We start from the raw sequence: 25,163 nt of genomic DNA on the forward strand, positions 1-25,163 counted from the left end.
AGGGGGATGTGTGGGGTACTCAGGAGTGTTGTGGTGTAGGGGCTTGTGCAGTCCTTTTCAGGGCTGCTCATCCACCTTTGGTATCCACCTGCTTCACCTAACCCTCACCTGTCACTCCAAGAAGCTGCAGCATGTGTAGCTGCCAGACTCAGATAAACCATCTCGGCAGACAGTCTAAACCAGTTGAGGGTAACTGATGGGCCTCAAACCCATCAGTGAGTTAGGGAGGCATCTACCCTAACCACGTGAATACCACCTGGTAGAATGGGCAGATGAATACAATGTGTTCCAATGGCCATGAAGATGGCACTGTGGAGTGCTTAGAACTTGGTCAGGCATCAAAGAAGCTAGGGTCATTGACTGCATCCTGGGCTATCACCAATAGTCTTGACTTTTGTCCTGCCACTGGACTTTGATGTCTTAAGACCAGAGAATGAGGCTGACAACTTTGTGCAACTCTGCCTTGCTTAAATCCAATTCACTTGTGAGGCAAGACATCACTGATGGTGTCATTGGTCCTCTTCAAAAAGGAAGGACAAACAACAGAAAGCTAGGAGGACTGTTCTGAGGTAGCTAGGTGGCACAGTGGATAGAGCACTGGTCTTGGAGTCACCAAGACCTGAGTTTAAATCTAGTCTCAGAAACTTCCTAATTGTATGACTTTGGGCAAGTAACGACCTCTATTTGTCACTGGATAAGGAAATGGCTAACCACTCCAATATCTTTGCCAAGAAAACCCCATGGACAAAGGTCCACATGGTCACAAAGAATCAGACATGACTGAAACCACAGAACAAGTAAGACAACAATAAAGGAGAATGGTTTTCAGTAAGAAACTTCATTAATCTTCTCCAGCTTTCTAAACTCTTTGGCTACAGCTTTTTAGCAGTTTTCTGGATGGCTGTATTTTTCCCTTAGAAATCTTTCAAGGTAGAATTGACAAATAACGCTAAACATGACACAAGACAAAGATTTTCCTGTATTCTACAAAGAAACAAAAGCACAGACAAAACAAGACGAAGCCATACTTGCTTGCTTCTTTATATCTTATTGAAAGTCTAATCTCAAAGCCGTTAACTCGCCACCAATTTTGGGATCCATATGGATTTTTATATATTTTAGTATAATTTGAGATCTTTACCTTTTGGTCACCCCCTCCACTTCCATATGTGAAGTTTCAGGCAAACAAGAATTTCTCTAAGGGCACTCTTCTGGTCTCATAAATTTTATCCAAAGGGGAATCCTTTGGTATTTTACTGTTACTAGAACTCATCTGTTTTCTTTTCTCTCTCTTTTTTTTATTATTTTATTTTATTTTTAAAAAATTTTATTAGTTTATTTTGATTTATCCACAATCACTTCCATATGCTTTTGAGTTTAAAATTTTTCTCCCCCTCCTCCCCACCACCCTCCCCAAGAAGGCACACAATCTTTATCTGTTTTCTTAAAGGAAGTAATCCTTCCCCAACGTTCAGGGTAGGAGTAAATCATTCCCAGCATTGTGAAGGTAAACCTTTCCCAGAGGTGTTGGGGTAAACCTTATCTTAGCTCAGAAGAATTTAAAATTGAGGAGGGGGAGTTTGATCTGTAGGACAGCCTTCTGCACAGAATTCCTTTGGTGAAAGATTAACTTGGAGCACTCTAGGGAATTTTTCTGAAAGGCTGTCCTGGTATCTGGAATCCTATCTCTCCACCTAGCTGACTCTGCCAAAAAAACAAAAAACTGTGGCTTGTGGATTGATTGAAGTGATTGAGGAAACAAAGGTTTGAGCTTCTGAGCATATCAGTTTATTAAGCAATGTATTTGATTGTACAACAAATCAGGACCAAGCCTCCTTAGCTTTACCACTCAACTTCAAATATAGGCAGAGATAATTTTTTTAAGCATTAAAAGAAAACAATCAACAGGATATAAACCAGAATACAAGATAAAGTAATCTGATTTCTAATTGGAGGAAAGATTAGGGGCTTTCTGAAGTGGAGAGGGGGGAGAGCAAACAGGAGCAATTCCCACTCCCTCCTCTCCCCCCCCACCCCAAGTATCTGTAGTCAATCAAAAGAACAAGGAAACAGGAACTGATTGATCATTATGGGACCAGTTTTCAGATAAGACTTATGGGTTGCTTGAGGTGTAGAATTGTGAGAAATCTCCTTGCATCATTCTTTGGATCGGACTAGGTTTCTGATTATAACCTGGGTCCCTAGTTAAGGGTCTCTAAGCAACAGGTAGAGGTGGTCCAGCTTTCCAGCCATGCAGGGCTTGGTTCAAACAATACCACAAAGTTTTTTCACAAGACAGAAGTTGGACTAGACCCATAACTGAATAGAAAGGGAACTGAGCTAGCTCCAGAATTGTCACAAAATGGAATTAGTGTGGTTCACTCAATGCCCACAATTCCCTCATACATAGACACTCAGCACATGGTGGGGGACAAGGGAGGACTCTCGCTGGCTAACTCTTTTAAAAAATATTTTATTTTTTAAATTAACTAAAATTTACTTTCTTTCCCTTCCTACCTCCCTCACCTCTCCCTACTAAAAAAGAAAGAATAAAAGTCTTGCAACAAATATGCATAGTTGAGCAAAAAAATTTTTTTTCCACATTGGCCATGTCCAAGAACATATGTTTCAGTGTGCACCCTGAATCTATTGCCTTTCTGTTAGGAGATAAGTAGCATGTTTTATCATGAGTTCTCTGGAATCATAATTGGTTGTTGCATTAATCAAAGTTATAAAGTTTCTTAAAGTTGTTTACCTTTACAATATTATTATTCTAAAAATTATTTTCCTGGTTCTGTTCGCTTTACTCTGCATCAGTTCATCCAAGTCTTGCAAGGGTTCTCTGAAACCTTTCATCAATTCTTCTAGCACAATGGTATTCTATCACATACATATACTATAATTTTTTCATTCATTCCTCAATTGATGGGCATCCCCTCATTTTTCAGTTCTTTGCCATCACAAAAAGAGTTGCTGTAAGTTTTTTTGTACATAGAGATTCTTTTTCTCTTTCTTTAACTTCTTTGAGGTAGAAATCTGCTAGTGGTATTTCTGGGTCAAAAGGTATGCACAATTTATTAACTTTGGGGGCATACTTCCAATTTGTTTTCCAGAATGGCTTGATCAGTCCATAATTCTATCAACAGTACATTAATATGTAATTGGGGAATATTTAACAAAATAAAGAAAATATATATATTTAAAAGCATATTAAAATACCTATTTTGAATAGCTCCACCAGAATTTGTTGTTCTCCATATTTGTCAACTTCATTAATTTTATGAGTGTGAGGTGCATCCTGGAGAATGAAGTCAAGTGGGCCTTAAGAAGCATTGCTAATAATAACTCTAGTGTAGGTGACAGAATTCCAGCTGAGCTATTAAAATTCTAAAAGATGATGCTGTTAAAGTGCTTCACTTAATATGCCAGCAAATTTGGAAAACTCAGCAGTGACCACTGGATTAGAAAAGATCAACTTACATCCCAGTCCTAAAGAGCAATGCCAAAGAATGTTCAAATTATTGAACAATTGCACTCATTTCACATGCCAGCTTAAGATTCTGCAAGCTAGGCTTCAGCAATATATGAGTCAAGAATGACCAGAAGGGCAGGCTGGGTTTTTTTTTCTTTTTTTATATGAGGCAATTGGGATTAAGTAACTTGCTCAGGGTCACACAGCTAGTTAAGTGTTATGTGTGTGAGGCTGGATTCAAACTCAGGTCTTCCTGACTCCAGGGCTGGTGTTCTATCCACTGCGCCACCTAGTTATCCCAAGCAGGCTGGTTTTTGAAGAGGCAGAGAACTAGAGACCAAATTGCCAATATGTGTTAGATTATGGAGAAAACAAGGAAGCTCCATAAAGATGTCTACTTCTGCTTCATTGACTACACTAAAGCCTTTGACTATGGAGATCACAACAAAATGGGGCAAGTCCTCAAAGAGATAGAAGTACCAGATTATTTTACTTGCCTCTTAAGAAACTTCTATGTAGGTCAAGAAGCAACAGTTAGAACCAAACATGGAACAATTGATTGGTTTAAGACCAGAAAAGGAGTATGACAAGGCTTTATAGTATCACCTTATTTATTTAACTTATATGTAGAGTACATCATGCAAAATGCCAGGCTAAATGAATCAAAAGCCAGAATTAGGGTTGCCAGAAGAAATATGAAAAACCTCAGATATACAGACAATACCACTCTGATGATAGAAAGTGAAAAAAAATTAATAAGCCTCTTGATGAGAATAAGAGGAGAGTGTAAAAGTTGGCTTGAAGCTTAACATAAAACAAAACAAAATAAAAAACGAAGATCATGGCAACTGGTCTGGAAGCAGTGTCAGATTTTATACTCTTGGGCTCAAAGATCACTGCAGACATCAACTGCATGAAATTAAAAGATGCTTGCTCCTTGGAAGGAAATCTATGGCAAATCTGGACAGCATACTAAAAAGCAGAGACACAACTATATCGACAGAGGTCCACATAGTCAAAGCTATGGTTTTTCCAGTAGAAATGTATGGCTGTGAGAGTTGGGCTACAAGGAAAGCTGAGCGCCACAGAATCAATGTTTTCAAATGATGGTGCTGGAGAAGACTTTTGAGATTCCCTTAGATAGCAAGGAGATCAAATCAGTCAATACTTAAAGAAATTAATTCTGGCTGTTCACTGGAAAGTCAAATACTAAAGCTGAAGCTTAAATGCTTTGGCCACGTAATGAGAAGACAAAACTTATTGGAATAGACCGTGATGATGGGAAAGACTGAAGGCAGCAGGAGAAGGGGACAGCAGAGGATGAGACAGACAGACAGTGTCGTGGAAGCAATAAACATGAGCTCGGACAGACTTCGAGACATAACGGAGGACTGAAGGGCCTCGTGTGCTGTAATCATGAAGAGTTGGACATGACTGAATAACAAAGCTTTAGTATAGCATCTACTCTGTACCAAGCAATGTGCCAAGTACTTTACAAATATTATCTCATCAACCCTGGGAGGTAGGTGCTGTTATTATCCCCATTTTACAATTTAGGAAACTGAGGCAGAGAGGTTAAGTGACTTGCCAGGATCACACAGCTAGTAAGTATCTGAGGCTAGATTTGAACTCAAGTCTTCCCACCTCCAGGCCTATTGCTCTCTCCACCGTACCACCTAGCTTATCCTCAGCTGAGACCTTTATTAGAGAAATTTGTTGCAAAGACTTTTCCCCAGTTACCTGATTCTCTTCTCACTTTACTGCATCTGCCTTCTCTCTACCGTACGTAAGTCGCACCTGACTCTTATGGCTTCTTCCATTGGTTTCCTCCTCAAAGCTGCTCTTAATGAATAAAGAAATCACTGTCTGGCAGGCAGCAGAGCCAAAGGATTCTGGAAATTGGAGGAAAAAAAATGAGAGCCGCCTGACCCAGATTAAAATGTATTTGAGAAATATTTAACAAAATAAATAAAAATACAATAAAACGTGGATAACATGATATTTTATGGCTAAGTCAATGTGCAGCCTGCAAAGATCCTTATGTATGGATTAGTGGCTCTGGTTTCTATCTGAGTTTGACACCACTGGGGTAGCAGAAAGATCACTGATCTGGAATCAAAGGACCTGGTTCAGATTCTGGTTCTGCTGTTTAGTGTCTGTGTGATCATGAGCAAGCCGTTTCTTCTCCCCTGAGCCTTAGTTTCCTATCTGTAAAATTAGATGGTTGAGTTAAATCAAGGATTCTTACCTTATGATCTGTGAACTTGGTTTTAAAAAATGAATTTATAGCTACTTCAATATAAGTGGTTTTCTTTGTAATCTTATATATTTTGTTTTATGCATTTAAAACCATCATTTTTCCCACTTAATAGTATTTCATGGTTTTTTCCAAAGATAGTTCAATATTCACTTTTATAAGATTTCGATTTCCAAATTTTTCTCCCTCCCCACCCCCTTCCCCAAGACAGCAAGCAATCTGATATGGGTTATACATGTACAATCCTATTACAGCTATTTCCCTATTAGTCGTGTTGTGAAAGGAGAATCAGAACAAAAGGGAAAAACCACGAGAAAAAAAAGAGAGAAAATAGTATGCTTCGCTCTGCATTCAGACTCTAATTCTTTCTCTGGATGTGGGCAGCATTTTCCATCATGAGTCTTCTGGAATTGTCTTGGATCCTTGCATTGCTGAGAAGAGCTAAGTCAGTTATAGGTGATCATCACACAGTGTTGCTGTGAAACCATCATTTTGAGAAGGGGTGCGTACACTCCACCAGACTACCACAAGGGTCCGTTATTAAAAAAACATTAACCTCTTGCCTAGATGATCCCTCAGGCCTCCTCCAGTTCTAAATCCTGTGCTGCTAAACAGATGTCGCCTGAATGACAATGTTACATGAAGAGGAGAGCAGCTGTATTGCTAGCTCTGAACCCAACACACTCCTAGGGATGGCCCTGGTGTTGGTTCTCAATAAATGTTGCTACTGTGTGACCTCCCTTCCTCAGAATTCGGAGGCAGGAGGGGACATCAGTTTCTCATATCTCTCCTTCCTTCTCCTACTGCAGCCTCTCCAACAACCCACTCACAGCAGCAGGCCTGGCCCTGTTGGTAGAAGGGCTGAGTGGGAACACTTCTTTGACCCACTTGTCTCTGCTGCACACTGGGCTTGCGGATGAAGGCCTGGAGCTGCTGGCTACCCACCTGGAACGAAACCAACAGCTTCGGGAGCTGAATGTGGCCTATAACGGAGCAAGTGATGCAGCAGCTCTTGGCCTGGCCAGGGCTGCCAGGGAACACCCCTCTCTGGAGCTGTTACAGTGAGTGATCATTCATTCCCTTCTTCCCCTAGTCTTGGGCCTAGCTTCCATCTTTTCAAGGCCAGATACTCTTCCTATTTTCCTTGTTAGATCAACTACCCTTGAGACCTACATGTGTAGAGGTTCCCCCTCAATCTTCACATTTTGTGTGTGTGTGTGTGTGTGTGTGTGTGTGTGTGTGTGTGTGAGGCAATTGGGGTTAAATGACTTGCCCTGAGTCACACAGCTAGTTAAGTGCTGTGTGTCTGAGGCCGGATTTGAACTCAGGTCCTCCTGATTCCAGGCCAGGGCTCCATTCACTGCACCACCCTCTTCACATCTTTTGATTAATGCTCGTAATTTAAACTCTTCTAGTCCGTACTCAACCTTGAACCCTTTGAACTGGTCCCAACCTTACCTTCTTCCATCATTGCTTCTCTCAGGGTCCTAGCTGCCCAGTTCCCACACTGGCTCTTGTCTCCATTGTGCCCTGTGGTTGGTCACTTCCCTGCCCTTAAGCCGCTACTGGCCACCATGCTCTCCTCTCTAACTTCCAATTTGTCACGTCTCCCTTCTCCACTGCCTCTCATTGCCTTGCTGTCCTTTCTCCCTTATTATCTACTTTGCCTTTCCCACTGTGCCTCTTGATGGATCACCCCTTCTGTTCCCCCTTTCTTCACTAGCCTCTACTTCAATGAGCTGAGCCCAGAGGGCCGGAAGAAGCTACGGGAGCTAGAAGGTGCAACCCCTGGAAGGGCCCGAGTAGTGGCATCATTGACTGAAGGCACAGCTGTGTCGGAGCACTGGTCTGTGATCCTGGGTGAAATCCAGCGCAACTTGAACAGCTGGGAGCGAGGCCGAGTCCAGTGCCACCTATCAATGCTACTGCGAGACCTGGAAGACAGCCGGGGTGCTACCCTTAATCCTTGGCGCAAAGCCCAGCTGCTGCGGGTGGAGGGGCAAGTCAGATCTCTGTTGGAGCATTTAGGTGGCCCAGGGAGCTGAGGCAGGCATTAGGCACAGAGTTGCCCTAGTCATTGGCACCCACCCCCTTATCCTTTGTCAGCCTTTGTGTATGGTAGTGGGGAGATCCTTCTCTGAGCTGAGAGGGCTTCTTTAGAACTTGGGTTGATGAGGGAATGGTCGCAGCACTGCCTTGACATGGCCTATTCTATCTGTGCTCCCTAAACTCTGGTGAGTCCAGATCACAGCCATGAAATCGTAGCTGTATTGGTGCGACTTGTTTGCTCTCATTTTGTTGGGGGAGGTGTACAGCAATGGAGGAGGGTGGGCTCTTCCTTAGCATTTTCAGGGGCCAAGTCACTCCCTTCCACTATCCCTGAGAATTAGGGTATGAAGGCCCCATCATCTCAGCCACCTCTACTTGATGTGGCCCATGCTTGCCCCTTGTTCCTGGAGACATCACTTAGATTGGTTGTGAAGACAGTGACCATCTATCTGCCCCCACTGTCCCCTCCTCCTTTCTGTGCCAGAGCAAGTCCTCTTTATGGATGCAAAGGGTGTCAGCAGATATCTTATTCCATTGGTGCCTTCTGCTTATTTGCTTTACCCAGACTCACAATGATGTGCAAAGCTTGGTGGCTCCCAGAAGCAAGTGCCCTGATTTGCCGCCATTAAAAACAAAAACATATGTCTTCTATCTAATGCTATGGTCTCTTCTTTCTTGGCAAAAATAAAAATAAAAAATAAAAAAACTGTATTGCTAGCTGAACCCAATATCCTCCCAGAGATTACCCTGGGGACAGTTCTTAGTAAATAACCAACTATGCTCTGTTGCTGACTGCATGGGTCCCCTTTCCAGAGCTCTGGGGCAGGAAAGGGTGTCAGTTTCCCATAGTTCTCTCTCCTTCTCCTACTGTCTCCGACACTCTGCTGAAAGCAGAGGGCCTGGCCTTGTTGGTGGGAGGGTTGAGCTAACTCATCTCTCTCCCTTCCTGTCTATTTTAGTTGTGAGTGCTTTCATGACCCAGAAGTCATTCAGGTATGGCTGCCAACAGGCTTTGGGGTGTACGGGGGATAATTTGGAGAAATGGTAGCCTATGGTTTGCTGCAGGGCTGGTGGTGTTCATCTCAACTTTATCTGTACTTCTTGGTTTGAAATATACAGAATGGACCAGAGGGAGACTCCTGAAGCTGGCTGAACATTGGCAGATGGCAGGCATCTTCTAGGGAAAGTTGGGCCTAAGGAGGGAGACGGGAGAAAGTTCTTCACTTCCCTAGAGGCAAGGTTCTCCTCCGTTAACCATTACCTCAGGCAGTCGTGTCTTGAAGGAGGCGGGACTTGGGGAAGGAAAAGGAGGGTCAGCTGCTTGAGGTGAACCTTGTCCCTACCCTGAACACCCGGCCCTGACATGGAAGCAGCAACAGGTAGAGAGCATAATGAAGTGTCCCCTAAGGAGGGGACCTTGGTGGGGGATGCTCAAGATGGGGAGCCTGGTACCTTGTAGTTAGTGGTCAAGGTGGGGGTATCGGGGAGGAAGTAATTATGACAGGATAAATATTTGCTCCACTCACGTTCCATGTGTATCTCTACCCAGAGCTCCTGGGGTTAGAGAAGGAGCTAGGGGGCAAAGGTGTAATCAGTATGGGAATGGGGTTCATACAATGAAGAAAGATCATTCTGGTGGTATAATCCAGAATTGGCGATGACATGTGTGTACCTTGCCCTCACCCTACTCTTTCCCCTCCAGATCTCCAGGACACAGCCACATTAAATCTGTGAGTTCCGTAAAGAGGAGAGGGGAGATGTCCTCCCTACTCCTCTATGTTGAGGGGGATGGAAGAAAGGAAGAGGAGATAGGGAACATTGTTTTTGCTGTTTCGTGGGGGAGGGGGTGAGGTTGGGAAGGAGAGAAAAGGGATGGTTTCAGCTTGGGGCGGGGCTCTACTGAAATCTGACTTGGGCATGGTGCCCAGGATGGTACTATCCTTTCCATCTGCCTCTTTACAGGAAGTTTAAATTTAACCCCAAGCTGGGGATTGATAATCCTGCACTCTCATTAGCTGATGACCATGACCACCTTGGTAATTTTCTCTGAACCCAAAATTCATCTATTCTCCTCAAATAAAAAGTACCCCAAGTTTCCCCAAAACACTTTCATCTCCATAGCAATTACCTTCTTTCATCACCCCTGAGAACATCCAGTCAGTTATGGGGGCCTTGTCAGTTTTCCCCCATCCCCATGCCATTAGAGTGCCCTAAACCCTGTACTATATGTGACAGGCACTCTCACCATAAATGTGTGAATCACCTTATTCTCCACTGTTTCCCAGTTGCTTCTCCTATGGTGGTATTTTTGACCTGTGGTCTAGAGGGGAAAGTAGTGTCCCCTGGGAGATGGAATAGTGACAGTGCCCATGGTGATAAACTGCTCTTCCTCACACTCTGAGTCTGGCTTCTCTTTCCCTGACAGATTTCTGGGGCCGTCAGCGCCCCCGTTTCTGTCTGTTGAGCAAAGAGGTGGGGGGGACATTTGGCTTCTGCCTGCATAAGGAGCTGGGCCAGACTGGGCACATAGTCCGAAAGGTGGAACCAGGCACTTCTGCTCAGCGCCAAGGACTTCAGGATGGAGACCGGATCCTGGGGGTCAATGGGGACATTGTGGAGCATGAGGACTACTATGGGGTAAGGTTGTCTAGGACAGGGTGAGTGCCAAGGAGAGTTACAGAGGGCAGGTTGGTCACTCACTGGAGTAGTAGGTATTGTTATCTAAGCACCACTGAGTTCTCTCTTTCTAGCACAGGAAATGACCAGGGGAAGAGAGGAGTTTGGGGGAAGATCTAGAGACAAGTGGTACTCTCAGGAAAAAGTGAGGCTGTTTAAATGGGAATATGCCCAGACATGAATATCCTGAGGGGTGTTCCTTCAGAAGCTCCCTTGGTTCCCTCCCTGCCCAGGTGGTCCGGCGAATCCGGGCTAGCGGTCCCCGGGTGCTGCTGATAGTGTTGGCAGGGAACATGGAGGAGGTTGCTCGTGCTCATCAGACAGATGGTGCCCGTCTCTGTCCTGTCCTGGATTCTGGTGTCCGACCTCGGCTGTGCCACGTGGCGAAAGATGAGGGTGGCTTTGGCTTTAGTATCACCCACGGTGTGAGCTGGTTCTGAGGATTTGGATGGGGGGTGACAGGCAGTCAGGGAGAAGTTCTGGGCAGGCAGCACCCTGAACCCTGTTCCCTGTTCCCAGGAAAAAGGGGCCTTTTCTGGTTGACGTTGAGTTGCGGAGGAGCAGCAGAGCGGGCTGGGATCCCCCAGGGGGCTCGGTTGCTGGAAGTCAATGGGAACAGTGTGGAGAATTTCTCACATAGTCAGCTCAGCAGAAAGGTACAGAGCCTCTTCCTCTGCCTTTTCTGCTCCCCATCTAGACATCCAGAAGTCCTGTCTTCTCCCTTCAGTCAGCACATCCATAGGTGGGGAAAGTGGGAAGAAGGGTGAAGGATCTTCTCTACCTAAGAGAGGTGTCTCCTTCCTTACCTATTCTCATGCTAAACTAATCTCACCTTACCATTGGAGGATGTGCTTTTGATGTTATAATTAGAAGCACACTGGTTCTGAAGCCGGAGGACCTGGGTTCAGATCCCACTTCTGATGTACACCACCTGTGTAATTTTGGAAGTCACAGTTTCCCTGGGCCTCTGTTTTCTCGTCTGTAAGATGAAGGGTTTGGACTAAATGGTCTCTGAGTTGCCTTCTAACTCTAGATCTGTGATCCTGTGCTGAACATTGACCCCTCTTTTGAAGTTTCAGACCAGGTCTCTTCTCTTCCTATCCTTCCACTATGGTGCATGGTGACCCAACCACCCTCAATGCCTCTTTTCCTGTGTTTGGGAGGAGAGGATTCTGGGGAAGCATGTGCTTTGAGCTACTCTCTGGTTGTTGGGTATTTATGTCCAGTCTGGGGGCCCCCACAGCTTCGGCAGAGTGGGGAGAAGGTAGCCCTCCTGGTGGCAGGGCCAGAAGTGGAAGAGCAGTGTCGTCATCTGGGATTACCCCTGGCTGCCCCCTTGGCTGAGGGCTGGGCACTGCCTGCCCGGCCACGCCAGTTGCATCTAGAAAAAGGACCCAAGGGCTTCGGGTTCTTGCTTCGAGAGGAGAAAGGCCCCAATGGCCAGCTTGGTGAGTGGGGAACCATGGACAGTATGGAATGAGACTGGTGGGTGGGTGGGAAAAGTAGGGGTGGGCATGCACATAAGCCAATAACTACCTATCCTCTCCAGGCATGTGGAGAGAGCTATGTTTCCTTCCATTCCTATACCCAGTTGTTAACATGTCCCCTTTTGAGCCTAAGGTCATACGTTCTTGTGTTCTCCATGTATGTATTGGCATATATGCCGTCCCCATACAACTCAGGAGAATATCCATTCAAGCAACAGGTCAATGTCTACCCATCCTGGGATGTCCACATCTGTAACTCTGGGCTGAGGGAAGGAGCAATGAACGTGTCTGTATCCTAGGGCAGTTCCTGTGGGAGGTGGATCCAGGGCTGCCAGCAGACCAAGCTGGGATGCGGGCTGGGGACAGATTGGTTGCTGTGGCTGGGGACAGCGTGGAGGGACTGGGCCATGAGGAGGCTGTGACCAGGATTCGGGCCCAGGGATGTCATCTCTCTCTGATCGTTGTGGACCCAGATGCTGACAGCTTCTACAGCATGGTATGACCTAGCACCTGGGGGAGGAGGGAAGCTAGAAGGTATCAAGACAGTGAAACAAGAGGTTTGTTCTCTCTTTCTTTCCATTTAGGTCCGCTTATCTCCTCTCCTCTTCTTAGAGGATGCTAGTCCCCAAGCAGATGACCCAGCTTCTTCCCAGAAGCTTCCTTTAGTAACCCAGGAGGAGGCTCAAGCATCCTTGGCAACAGATCTGGCCTCACCACTTGAAGTTTCTACCTCCCTTGTTCCTCCTGCCCTACCTAGCTTCTGTCAATGCCTTCTGAGCCCAGGGCCTAATGGTGGTTATGGTTTCCAACTCAGCTGGGGGGCTGACAAGCCTAATATCATCATTTCCCAGGTGATATACCTTTGATCTCTTGATTTTAGTCTCTAGTCCTAAAGTAGCCTCCTTCCCAGTTTTTCAAGAACCATAGAGAGCCCAGTCCACATCTCATCTTCCGTGTTATCTTGTGTTCCATATCTCCACAATTACATGGTCCCTTAGGGATGCCAATTCTTCCTGTGCCCTTCCCCCTTTGTACCCTATCTGATTCAGCTGATTGGCCTTTGTTCCCAGGTGACTCCAGGGGGCTCAGCTTTCCAAGCAGGACTTCGTATGGGGGATGTGATTCTGGAGGTGAATGGACAATCTGTGAGTAGGGAGAATGTTCTCGAAGTCATGCAGCAGCTGAGTGATGCTAAGCCGCCCCTTCATCTGAGGCTGGCAGCCCAGGGCAGACGAGGCAGTGAGACCTGCAGCTCTTTAGAACCAGGAAAGGTGAGAATTCAAGTGTGGGGAGAAAGGAAGTGAAGCTGGGGAGGGCAGAGAGAGAAGGGATTACAGTATAGACCTCCCAGTATTAAACAGATGGACAGGACAGAAGGCACCAAGGTTGGGGAACTGAATTGCAGAATAGATTATACTCTATTCATGGGGATTCCTGCCCTGAGGGGGTGGGGAAGAGGAAAGCAAGTGGCCATTGGATTCTAGGTTCTCAATCATTATCTTCTCTTATTTCTAAACCTAGGACTGGAGTCTTCCTTCTGAGAGGCTATAGAATATCTTATCTGGTGTGGATCTGTCTGTTGTTACTTTGTCTGATACACCTCCTTATTTCAGGAGTGGATGGAAATTCCTCAGCCCAAAGGCTAGAGAGATGGGATGTCCTCAAAGGACTACAGAGGCCTCCTGGGATAAATCTCCTTCTTTTCCCAAGGCTTCACTCCCTGGGAAAGGGTGGGGGAAGTAGCTTTGCCCAATGTACTGGGTTTGCTCTGTCAGCAGCTTCCTATCCGTATTCCCTAGCCAGGAGAAATGTGCAAGAGTTTGGTAGGAGGGCCAGGGGACACCCTAAGAGAAAGCTTGTTTGTGGGACAGTAGGACCTGCAGAGACTAAGATCTCCTGTACTGTATCTGAGGGGTGGGTCCAGTGCTCGCCGCTGATGTTTGATGATGTTGAACATTCAATTAAAGTTGGAGACCAGTATCATAATCCCTCTGTGATATCTCCCTTTTCAAGGGATCAATTCACAGGGCTCTGGACCTGGGGCCAGGAAGGCCTGAGTTTAAATCTGGCCTCAGACACTATTTGTATGACCCTGGGCAAGTCACTTAACCTCTGTTTGCCTCAGTTTCCTCAACTGTAAAATGGGGGTAATAATACCTATCTTCCAGGGTTGTTGTGAGGATCAAGTGAGCTATTTGTAAACTGCTTAATAAATGCTTGTTTCCTTCCTTCCTTCCCTTGTGACCTACGGAGAAAGCAAGGGATACTGGGATTCCAGGGCAACAAGGCCCTGGTGGATGTAGACTTAGAACCTATTGAAATTAGCCTTTCCCATAAGTCTCGTTGCCTGTGTTTGTGTTGGAATAGAAGAAGGAAGAAGAAGGGAATAAGCATTTATGCTGTGCTTACTGTATGCCAGGCACTGTGCTAAGCACTTTATATATATTATTTCACTTGACCCTTACAACAACCCTTGGAGGTAGGTGCTGTTATCTGCATATTGTAATTGAGGAAACTGAGGCAAACAGAGGTTAAGTGACTTGCCCAGGGTCATACAGCTAGTAAATGTCTGAGGCTGGATTTGATCTCAGGTCTTCCTGACTTTGGGCCCAGCACTCTATTCACTGCAGCACTTAGCTGCCTCAAGATTCCTTGAGTCTTGGTGGGAGGAGGGGAGTGGGGGCATTACTTCTACAAATGGATTGGGTTTGCCCATGTTTCTTTCCCCACAACTCAATAGATAAAACGTTAGTTAGATGGTTCTGCCTTCCACCCGGTATGCTTTCCCCCACTAGGAGAGCCTTCCCTCACGCCAGCTTCATTTAGAGAAGGGACTCAGGGCTGGGGAGGAGAAAAGCCCTTGCTGCTCAGTGGCGCAGCACAGAGCCTGCATTATCGGGAGCCCCGAAGGCCCTAAAGTCCACGAGTGCCAGCTTCAGAGGCCCAGGGCTGAGGCCAAATTTTGGAAGCTGTTCTTTGTGCTTGTCGTGGAGCCTCGGAGCAGCCGTGTTCCACTCAAGCTTGGCTGCGGTCAGTTTGGCCAAGAGTTGAGCCAGGCTGTGCTGTAAAGGAGGATCACCTTCTACTTGGTCTCAGCCCCACAGAAGAGAATAAGTGAATGATGCTCCACAATGTCTTTGGAACTGCACCTTACCTCCCACTGTTTTCTTTCTTTTTAAAAATTGATTTTTTTTTTAGGCAGTTGCCCACGGTCACACAGCTAATATCAATTGTTTGATGTGAGGCTGTATTTGAACTCAGGTCCTCCTGACTTCAGGGCCAGTGCTTTATCCACTGCACTACCTAACTGCCAGCTCCTTCTGTTTTCTTAAAGCCCTTAGTGCCAGGGGCCTAGATTAACCATGCTACCTGCCATGTGCTACTGAGAGAGGTAGAGGACCCCAGGCTCCTGTGCAAATGTCTCTTCCTTGTAGCCTATCTCCTAGTCAGGTTTTGTCTAACCCAGTGAGATGTGAAGAGCTAGTTAGAAGCTGATTCATGAGCCCAGGGAAAGGGTGCCAAGATCCAGGAGGGAAAGGTCTAAGAACAATGCCGGCTGGATGGTCCTTACATGTAGAATTTCTTCATACTTAGCCTCCGTGTCTGTCAAATAGGCCTGGAGCTGGGCAAGGGTCTTGTCTTGCTCTGCTAATGCCATTATGCCTCTCCCTTGGCAGTTTTTGCCTCTCTCTGGCATGCCTCTAGGGAGCCAGGAAGAGGATTAATGAGGAATGTGAAGCCCGCTGGATGGGGCAGCTCAGCAGCCTCGGGAGAATCTGTCCCATTTGTACTTTTCCAAGAGACAGAATACCACGGGATGTCTCACCTAAGAGTGCTGTCTCATCCCTTCATTCCTGGCAACCTCAGCTCACTGGTCCAGTTCTAGCCCTGCTATACCCCATTCTCAGATCACAGACTGATCAGTTACCCACCTAGGAGACGGAAATCGATACCTAGCTCTTTCCGAAGGACCTTTACTTCCTCTTCCAGCCGATGGCTCTGTGTCTCAGCCTCTTTCCTCAGGGCTTGGTACTGACAACTCATCTCTTGGGGTATGGGATGGGAGGAGGAGTGGGAGGCACTCCCAGTAAGGAAGATCATAGAATTAGAATTGGAAGACACATCACTGGCCATCTAGTCCAATCTCTACCAGAACAAGAACCCTTCCTACAACATACCTAGTTTTTGCTTGAAGATTCCTCATGAGAGAGAACATCCTACTTTCTAAGGTAGCCCATTCTACTTTTAGATAGATTTATATTTTAGGAAGTTTTTTTCCTTATCACACTTAAATTTGCTACTCTCAAGCTTCTACCCATTGTTTTTAGTTCTGTCCTCTGTAGCCAAGAAGAACAAATGTAATCCCTTTTTCATGGGATGGTTCTTCAAATATTAGAAGACAGCTACATTTCCCCTAGAAGTTTTCTTCAGGCTAAAAATTCCCAGTTCCTTCATCTAATCTTTAGGTCATGATCTTGAGGTTCTTCTCCATCCTGGTTGTGCTCCTCTGGATACTTTCCAACTTATGTCCTTCTTAATATGTGGTAACCAGAAATGAATATGATACTCCATATTGGGGATGATAGCATAGGAATTTGACTTGGAAAACCCCTTCCCATGGCTTAGTGATAATAGATATAGAAAAACCTGCTTGTAAAGTCATCAAAAAGGCAGAAGTTTGTATCAAATAGAGAAGAGAAAGGCAACCAGGTCCCCTGTGCCATTCCAGTTCTACAATCACTGTGGGATAGAGGGGTCACAAACTTTGGGACATCCCTTTCTAAGATCCTATCTTAGAATCTAAGATTCTAAGATCCTTATTTAATTTATGCTGAGTGGACAAAGCCCAAAGACAGAATTGGTAATAAGTTGTCCTACAGTCTGAGGCCTCTCCTCTTACCTGCATACACAGCCTGTCCATCACCCTGAGCTCCCTCCACCTCAGCCTCCAACTCTCGGCAGCCTCTCTCGGAGTTGTTCTCTGCAGGCTATGGCCTGGTGAGTCTCATCCTGCTGAAGAGCTGGGGGTGGCAGCAATGAAGTTCTCAGCCCATATGGGATATCCCATTCTCCTAGGATATCTTGTCATCCTCTCGCCAACACCCCCCTCCCCCACTGTTAGACTCCTCTCCTTCCCACTCCTGGAGGCTCCAAGCTCCTATTTGCCCAATGTTTTAGGGGTTTCTCCATTTCCCCCAGCCCTGGAGTCTACCAATCACTCTTTTGGAACAAATTTCTTCTCTACCCTGGCCCATGGAAAATGACATCCTCATATCTCTGTAAGGATTATAATTAATTCTAATTCTAACCTTCATTACCTATACCTCCTACATAAACAATCTCCCTGAACTATCTATTTAGCTAGGATCTAGTTGGGGGAGAATTTGGAATAGGTACCACCTCTGCTCTCCAAGGAGTAAAGGGGAATATAATAACCTCCTAGGGGCACTTCCTCTACTGTCCCCTTACCCAGATGGTCACGGAGGATCTCCAGCTCCAGGGCTGTTCTCCTATGCTTGATCTCAGCTTCAGCATCTGTCCTTGGCAAGAAGGAATCATAGGATCATAGATTTAGAGCTAGAAGGGACTTTATTATCTGGTCCAACTTCCTAATTTTATGACGAAACAATGGAGGTGAGGTGAATTTGCCTAAGGTTACAGAGCAATTCAAACAAAAAACCCAGGTCTTCAGACTCCTAGTCCATGACTCTTCTTATATTACAAAACAGGAAGTGGGGGACAGTTTCATGGAAACCAGACAAAGGGCCTAAACTATTATAGCTTCTCCTTTGTCATTCTCCCCCACCTCTAACCCCCACGTTTGGGGATCTGCTTGGGATTAAAACTAAAAGTGCCTGCTGTAGGCACTTGCAAGTCTCTCTGGAGCTGGTGGTACAGGAGTAGGAGATAGTGACAATTACAAAAATTAAGTGGTCACAAATAGGCTAGACTGACCCAGATGAGATTCTGGATCTGTGGTGACTCCAGGAGAGCTTGCATTTTGTTTTCATGCAGAATTTTGATCCCCTAGGAAGACATGTGGATGGGTCTTCAATTGGAGAAACTGACACAAGTTCATCCTTCCCCATCCCTTTGGGGATCCCTACTCTTTGGGTTCCCTTGATATAAATGAAGTAACCAAGGCTAGGAGGAAGAATTCCACCATGGGGAAGGGGATCAGGACTCTAAGGGATGCTAGGTAGACAAAGCCAAGAAAGTCCCAGCTTCTCATGTGTAGAGTACTGGCATCGTTCCCACTAGCCTCTACCCACCTGACTCACCTTGACTCTTCTTTTTCTTTTCCTGTCCCCCAGCTTTTGATCCCTTTCCTTTGATTTTTGGTGGCATCTTGGTGTCCTATTGGAGGAAATGGGCACATTGTGTTCAAGCTCTGGGTACTAAGGAGATGCCCTCTCTAGTCTCATTTCAAGGTGACTCTCTTTGGTAGAATAATAATAGGTTATCAGGTTCTATGTAAAAAAGTGATTCCTCTAAGTCCTCTTCTGGAGAAAGTATTTCTCTGCCTCCCCTGTAAGTACCTGTAAGTACCTTCCCAGCTGTGCCTCCTATCTCTTCTCTGGTATGTCTCTCCAGAGAACTCATGTTGAAAAGCAGTGGATGGCCCAATGAGCTGGAAGACTGAGGAAGGGGCTGGATTAGGGGAACCAATCCAGATCAGCAATGTAGAAGGTGGAGATAGTGGCAGGAAGGTTGAGTTTCTGGGTTGCCTTCTGTCCTAGCAACCAAGAAACCTGGGAGTTTGTAGGAAGATAAAATTAATTAGTAAGATTATTCCTACCCTCCATGTACCTCCTTCTCCTATTCTACTTCCCAGAGGGAAATGGTGAAGAATGACTTGGAGAAGATTAGTTCAGATTTTTTTGGAGACCATCAATTTGGAACATTGTAAATTAAAAAAATTTTTAAAAATAGTTTTCTTATGCTGATGATGACAACAGTAATGATAACTATTTGGTATTTGGTATTTGGTATAACTGTTTGGCAAGATGAAAGGTTTGAGGTAGAAGATTTCTTTTTAATTTTGCTACCATTTGCTTTTATATTACCTTCCTTTCTCTGAATATATTCTTCCCCCACCCATTGAGTCAAGTAACAAAGGAGAAAAAAAGAAAAAAAGCTCAGCAAAAGTAACCAATACATTTACATTTGATAGTATAATGTGCAACATACCTACAACCATAGTTCCCCACCTCTGCAAAAAACGAGGTGAATTTTCTCATCTCTTCTTTTTGAGTAATCTTCTAGTTCTAAAATAACATGTTTTTATTGCATTTTTTTATTGTTTCATCATTTATTTTTGGTTTTGTTTTACTTTTCACTGATATACTTTTATTTATATCACCTTCTTCTCTCAACATATCCCTCCCCTACTCAGAGAAGCAACCCTTTTAACAAAGATTAAAAAAGACAAAAAAACAGACTTCAGCAAAACCAACTGCCACATCAGCTAAGTCCAACAATCTGTGCTGTATTCTACAGACATAATCCCCTTGACTTTGCTAAGATGGAGGAGAAATACCTTTTCTCATTTCTTGCCAAGCTTGGTCATTATAATTACACACTGTTCAATTTAAAGATTTTTTTGGCTGTTGTTCTTTCCATTTATATTTGTAGCACCTACTCTGTGTTACCTCTCCAGAAGGCCACCATTGCTATCAGTTTGCAGGGTACTCTGGGTCTGCACTGCTGAAACTATAGTTTAGGAGCGCTAATCAATGAGCTTTTCCTTAACTTGGTCAGTAGATACAATTACCTCAAAAAATTGGCTTTTGCTAAGATAGAGTAGTGATGATAGTAGCTACAAAACATTCCCCCTATTTTTTTTTAACAAGGCAATTAGGGTTAAGTGACTTGCCGAGGGTCACACAGGTAGTAAAGTGTCAAGAGTCTGAGGCTACATTTGAATTCATGTCCTCCTGACTCCAGGGCCAATGCTCTAGCCACTGCACCACGTAGCTGCCCCTAAAACATCTCTCCTATTAAACTAGGGTATGGATACCTACAAATACATACAGCATATATGGAAAGAATAGGAACAAAGTACAGTAGTAGCGTGATCAAGGCAACTTCATGCTTTCAGTATTTGTTCTCTATCTAGTCTTCACAGTGCTCCCCCTCTGGCACAGCATTTCTTCCTGTTGCTCAGCTGGACTCCCAGGGTCTGCTCCTCTCTATAGCTCATGTCCTTTGCCAGGACTAATTCTTAGTTTTATTTCTTTTGCTGGCAAAGGTCCCACTCCTCGAACTGTTTCCTGTCTCAAGTGACTGCAGAGCTTAGTAAGCTCACATTTTAAAGGTGATCAAGGGCATGGCTAATGTAGCAGCCATTGGTAAGCTTCCTCTCTATGTACATCAGGGAAAATTTCACACATTTCAAAAAGGGGTAGCAGAGTGTTAGCATTTTGTTAACACATTAACACCTAATTATTTGCCCTTTAGCTTCCTGTCTGATTACTTTTTTGGGTGAGTATAATTTTGGGTGAGTTGGTCCAACCCAACTCCCTCCCTTATGTAGGCTGCATTCATTCTGCATTTTGTTTTCCCTGTTCTGTTTACTTCACTTTGTATCAGTTCATGGCTTTCCGTGTGTCCTGTATTCTTCATATTCAGCATTTCTTATGATGAAGTAATTTTCCATTACATGCGCCACAATTTATTTAGCCGTTCCCCAACTCATGAACCTATACTTTGTTTACAATTGTTTGCTCCTACAAAAAGTATTACTATATATATTTTGGCTGATCAAACATTTGTTATGAATCCATTATGTGGGACACTGTTTTATATATATGAATATGAAATATCACTTATCTTCAATGAGCTTATAGTGTAGTAAGTTTTATAATTGAGGTTTGCTGTGGCATATTGGTGAGGGAGCCTAGAGCACAGAAGGACATGGAAAATAAGACTTAGAGAAAAGTTAGGGAACACACATAATGAGAAGTACTGCTCAGAATGACTAGGGTATACTAGAAAGAGCAATGGAATGAGACTGCAGTGATCTGGATCCTAGTTACAACTCTGCCACTAAGTAGCTACACATCCTTGAGAAGATAACAATCTTCTGAGTTGTAGTTTCCTCACTTGTTAATGAAGTGATTAAACTGGACAATTTATAAGGACTTTTCAAATCTAAAATCTTGATGAACTTGAGAATCTGGAAATGCTGAGGTTTTATTTTGTCTGAGGCCTGGGTTTTGTCACTGACCCTCTTGTCTTTTACATTCTTTCACTTGTCAACTTCATCCACATGTAAGCTTTCGACTAATGATCCCCAAAGTTAAATATCTAGTTTTGACCTTTCTCCTAAACTCTAGTCATGCATTTACAATTCATATACTGGATGTCCCCATATGGATGTTCTTCTAGTTTCTCAAACTTAACATGTACAAAACTGAACGCATTATCTTCTGTAAAAACTAACCCTTTTTCTCAATTTCCCAGCTTTTGTTAGTGGTTCACCATTTTTCTAGTCATACCAGGATGAAAACTTTGACTCCTTTGTTCCCCATATGAATCAATCACCAAATCCCATAGATTCCCCCTGGGCAGTACCTGTTGCATCTATTCCTTCCTTTCTATTCTCACTTCCATTACTTTAGTTCAGAACCTTGCTACCTCTCATTTGGACTTTTTCAATGCCTTACTAATTAGTCTTCCTGTCCTTTATATCTTCTTTCTTTAATATATTCTACAAAGCATTGCCAATATACTCTTGATTATAGTACTCAAATACTTCCAAGTGGATCTCTGATGTCATCAATTTGGGTATTCCCTCCAGTGATGCAGAAAACAATCCATCTATGCTTTCTCAAGTTGTGAGACTTTTATTCATATTCTCCCATAAGTTTGCTACAGGGATCCACCCAGTGTACTGGAGGCCTTCCTTGTTTTTCTTGACATCTTGAAGATGGATACCAGTGATTCACTTTGATTCTTGTTATCCTTTAAACTTATTAAGTAACTAGCCCATCTTTTTTTCTTATCACACATTTCCTTGATGATATATTTTACCCTTGTTATTTAAAAACCCTTGTATTGCAATCTGCTCACATCCACCATTCACCTCTACATTGCCCTCTGTATGATATAAATTTTTTATTATTTGGAGTCTTTTGTATTCCATTTCTTGCTACCATAAAGCAAAACAAATAACAAATTAGTATTAAAAAGATGGACTATTGTTTTCAGGAGACATTTAAGGTCATTAAAGGAGATTTGAAATTTCATGAAGGCAATCCAGACCATTCTTCTCACATCTTATTGTCCATTTGTACAGGGCCTAATTCAGTGTCCACAGGAACTGTCTGCCCCAGATATACATTTTGTTGTTCAGTTGTGTCTGACTCTTTGTGTCCCCATTTAGGGTTTTCTTGGCAAAGATACTGGAGTGATTTGCCATTCCTTCTCCAGTTCATTTTACAGATCATGCAACTGAGGCTAAGTGAGTTGCCCAGGGTCCCACAGCTAGTAAATGTCTTATTTGAACCCAGGAAGATGAATCTTTCTGACTCCAGGCCTGGCACTCTATCCACTGCATCACCTAGCTGCCCTCCAATTATACATACTTATGGACAGTAGTAATGAGACACAAATTTAGAGAACAAGCTCTATAAATCATCCATCCAAATGCATGTCATAATCTGGGCAATAGAAATTAATTTTCCACTTCTTTCCTGCTTTCTTTTTTTCTTCTTTCCTGTTCTTTCTTGAATGGATGGATAAACTATTTTAAAAAGTGTTATGACTATATCTTGCAGTATTCTCTGCATTGTTTTATAGCATGATGAAATTGAGATAACATCCATTAACAGGAGCATCTGTGGACCTCATCAAAGTAACTATGAACAAAAACTTCAACTTGGACTTCATACTGGATCAGCTCCAACACAGCAGTAGACATTTTTGGTGAGCAAACATCTCCCTTTTTTATTCCTCACCCGATGTTGGTGATCAGAGAGGGTCATTGACAAGGATTATTTCTGCTGTTTTAGCTCACTAAATTTTTAATGCTTTTGATGTATGGATGGGAGACACATTGTTGGAAAAGAGCTTTTAAAATGGTGTTTTACTCTTCAAAATCAAATGCATTTTGACAATCAACAAACACGAACGGTGGGCTCTTATATTTTCTGTCTTTCAGTCAATCACAGAATAGTAAGGGTGTGGTCCATTATTGAATATCACTTGTAGAATCCTGCACTAATGTCCTCATTAAAGATGTCTTTGATTTGTGTGTAAATTATTTTCTTAAATATTTTGCATAGATGGCAAAGTAGATGTATAGGCCAGTAGTTGTTAATGTTCTCTCACCTTTTTTGATATTAATTTAGATATTAATTAATAATTAGATATAATAAGATCTAAGATAACTCCTTATTTTGTATCCTTTTTCTTTAGATACCCATACATTGATCCTTCAATCAATTTACAGTTGTGTTAGTTCCAGCATGGATCTCCTGTATATCCATTTGATCCAATCCAGCTGCCTTTCAAATGTTCTCTTTAATACCATCTATAGTATTGTCATACTTTAATACCATATCTATATGCACATATGGAACCATGATGTTATAAATGAATGAAAAAGCATTACTATATGCTAAGTACTTCGTGAAGTACTTGGGATACAAATACAAAAGGAAAGGCAATCCCTGCCTTGGAGGAATTTACATTCTAACAGAGAGAAACAACATACAAGTGGCAGTGATGGGCTGGAAGAGGGCCTTTTGGTTCTCAACATTATAGAAGTGTAAATGAGGTCACAGAAGCTTAGATAGATATATCCCTTCTAGGAGAAAATGACACAGTTGATTTCATCATGGTTCCAGATCTGAGGAATTGGGATGGTACATGTGGCTGCTGGTGAGGCTGTTAAGAAGGTGGGAGAATAGGGAATGAAGTGAAGCAAGACTGGGATCTGACTGAAATAGTGATCCAGATAAGACAGTCACCAGTCTGGACAGAGGAACCAGCCCCATGCCAGAAGTTCTTAAGGTGGAAAGGGTGTGGGGGAATCTCCAGAGTATGGTTTCTGGAATGGGAGGCTAAGTTGTCACTAAAATGTTGAGAAAATAGCTGGCAGTAGGGAATGTTAGAATCCATCTGCTTGGGGTGAAAACAATTATAATTTTATAAATCTTTCACAGTTTTTCTGTTTATTTTCCTTCTTGCATTTTTGTTTTTATGTGTCCTTGAAATGATTTTGCTTAACTGGATTGCTTGCTAAGTTTTCTTTAAACCAATATTACCCCTTTACTGATTCTTTCCACTAGATAACACTCCTCATAACAATTTTTCATCCTTATTTGTAAGATTTTACAAACAAGTTTATATTCAAAATCCATGTTGTTTTTGACCACCATATTTTTCCACTTCATAAGTAAGTCAACTATTTGTGAACTCAGGTACTTTCTGGTCTTGTGGTGGCAATTTATTTACATGGGTTAAGCTTCTATATAATATTATTATAATCAATGCAGATGTTATTTCTCTTGCCTATTTTCCATTATTTATGACCAATTATTTGTTGAGATAGTTCAGGATTGAATTGCTTCAATTAGATGCCATACCCTTTTCTCCTTTTTTTCTCTCTCCAACCCTTCCCCCCTTCCCCTACCTTGCTCCCTGTCCCTTTCTCTTTACTTATTCTGATCTTTGCTCTGACAAGTCAGTGATCTGACTGAAAAAGACAGTTGATTCAGGGATAAATCCCATATGAAGAATGAGTCTTTTTGGTCTGTTAAAATATCCATTTTTTGTGTGTGTATATGTGTGTGATGTTATTTGGTGCTCACTATTTGTAGTGTTTACCAATTTTTTTCTTGAAGAAAGTATTCATGATATAAAGGCATGAAGTTTCTGTGTAGTCTATAAGTCTTTGGCTCCTTTCATTCCTCTTCTTGAGCCATGTTTTCCCACATGTTTTTTTTCTGTGTTCACTTTCCCCCACATTTATGTTGAAGTAACCAAGTATCAGAGTATGTATTGATTTAATTCTACAAATAAGTAGATAGGACCCCCAAGCTAATCCACCATTAGATCATATCATTATGCTACTCTACATCCTTCAAGTACTTTTCACTGCCTACCAAATATCTAAATGGTCTTAGGCCATTATTCAATAATAACAATAATTGACATTTATATAGTGCTTTAAAATTTACAAAGCACGTTACATGCCCTGTCAAATTTGAGCTTC

General features: G+C 43.3%; 3 protein-coding genes across 7 annotated transcripts in view; 2 read left to right on the forward strand and 1 right to left on the reverse strand.

The window, feature by feature from the left end:
* NLRX1 (NLR family member X1) overlaps nt 1-8,984 on the forward strand; it is a 29,677-nt gene extending 20,693 nt beyond the window's left edge. Inside the window, exons 9-12 of one of the 2 annotated variants that reach the window (XM_078146892.1) lie at nt 6,539-6,790; nt 7,453-7,728; nt 8,738-8,771; nt 8,898-8,984. In XM_078146892.1, coding sequence (XP_078003018.1) covers nt 6,539-6,790; nt 7,453-7,728; nt 8,738-8,771; nt 8,898-8,921 — 586 coding nt within the window. In that variant the 3' untranslated portion in view covers nt 8,922-8,984. Of the gene's footprint in view, nt 1-6,538; nt 6,791-7,452; nt 8,430-8,737; nt 8,772-8,897 lie in introns of those variants that run through there. The other variant, XM_020984827.2, reaches the window with a different exon arrangement.
* Nucleotides 8,985-9,067: 83 nt separating this feature from the next.
* Nucleotides 9,068-24,838, forward strand: NHERF4 (NHERF family PDZ scaffold protein 4). Of its 4 annotated transcripts, XM_020984830.2 has the most exons (12): nt 9,068-9,157; nt 9,481-9,508; nt 9,741-9,814; nt 10,204-10,415; nt 10,688-10,877; nt 10,974-11,110; nt 11,698-11,902; nt 12,241-12,437; nt 12,526-12,792; nt 13,012-13,212; nt 22,745-22,870; nt 23,363-24,838. In XM_020984830.2, the coding sequence occupies exons 1-11, from the start codon at nt 9,142-9,144 to the stop codon at nt 22,859-22,861; spliced, it is 1,644 nt and encodes a 547-aa protein (XP_020840489.1). In that variant the 5' UTR covers nt 9,068-9,141; the 3' UTR covers nt 22,862-22,870; nt 23,363-24,838. The 4 variants fall into 4 exon arrangements, 3 of the variants coding, with proteins under 3 accessions (XP_020840489.1, XP_078003019.1, XP_020840490.2); XR_002324089.2 differs by lacking the exon at nt 9,068-9,157 and having other exon boundaries at nt 9,340-9,508; nt 22,777-22,870; XM_078146893.1 differs by lacking the exon at nt 9,068-9,157 and having other exon boundaries at nt 9,340-9,508.
* On the reverse strand, nt 14,809-18,289 carry DRC12 (dynein regulatory complex subunit 12 homolog). Its single transcript, XM_078145697.1, is given in 8 exon segments — nt 14,809-15,003; nt 15,513-15,601; nt 15,604-15,642; nt 15,895-15,987; nt 16,842-16,899; nt 16,901-16,962; nt 17,411-17,476; nt 18,223-18,289. Coding segments are annotated over 8 exon segments (669 nt in total).
* Nucleotides 24,839-25,163: the final 325 nt, after the last annotated feature.

Source organism: Phascolarctos cinereus, unplaced genomic scaffold (genome assembly GCF_003287225.1).
Source record: "Phascolarctos cinereus isolate Bilbo 61053 unplaced genomic scaffold, phaCin_HiC Scaffold_726;HRSCAF=1367, whole genome shotgun sequence".
NCBI classification, from domain to species: Eukaryota; Metazoa; Chordata; class Mammalia; order Diprotodontia; family Phascolarctidae; genus Phascolarctos; species Phascolarctos cinereus.

Excerpts from the sequence above, each read along its gene's own strand:
- NHERF4 (XM_078146893.1), top strand. The coding sequence starts at position 9,441 with ATGTGTGTACCTTGCCCTCACCCTACTCTTTCCCCTCCAGATCTCCAG. Across the intron at positions 11,111-11,697 it reads ATAGTCAGCTCAGCAGAAAG|CTTCGGCAGAGTGGGGAGAA; the intron begins GTACAGAGCCTC and ends GGGCCCCCACAG. Across the intron at positions 11,903-12,240 it reads AGGCCCCAATGGCCAGCTTG|GGCAGTTCCTGTGGGAGGTG; the intron begins GTGAGTGGGGAA and ends TCTGTATCCTAG.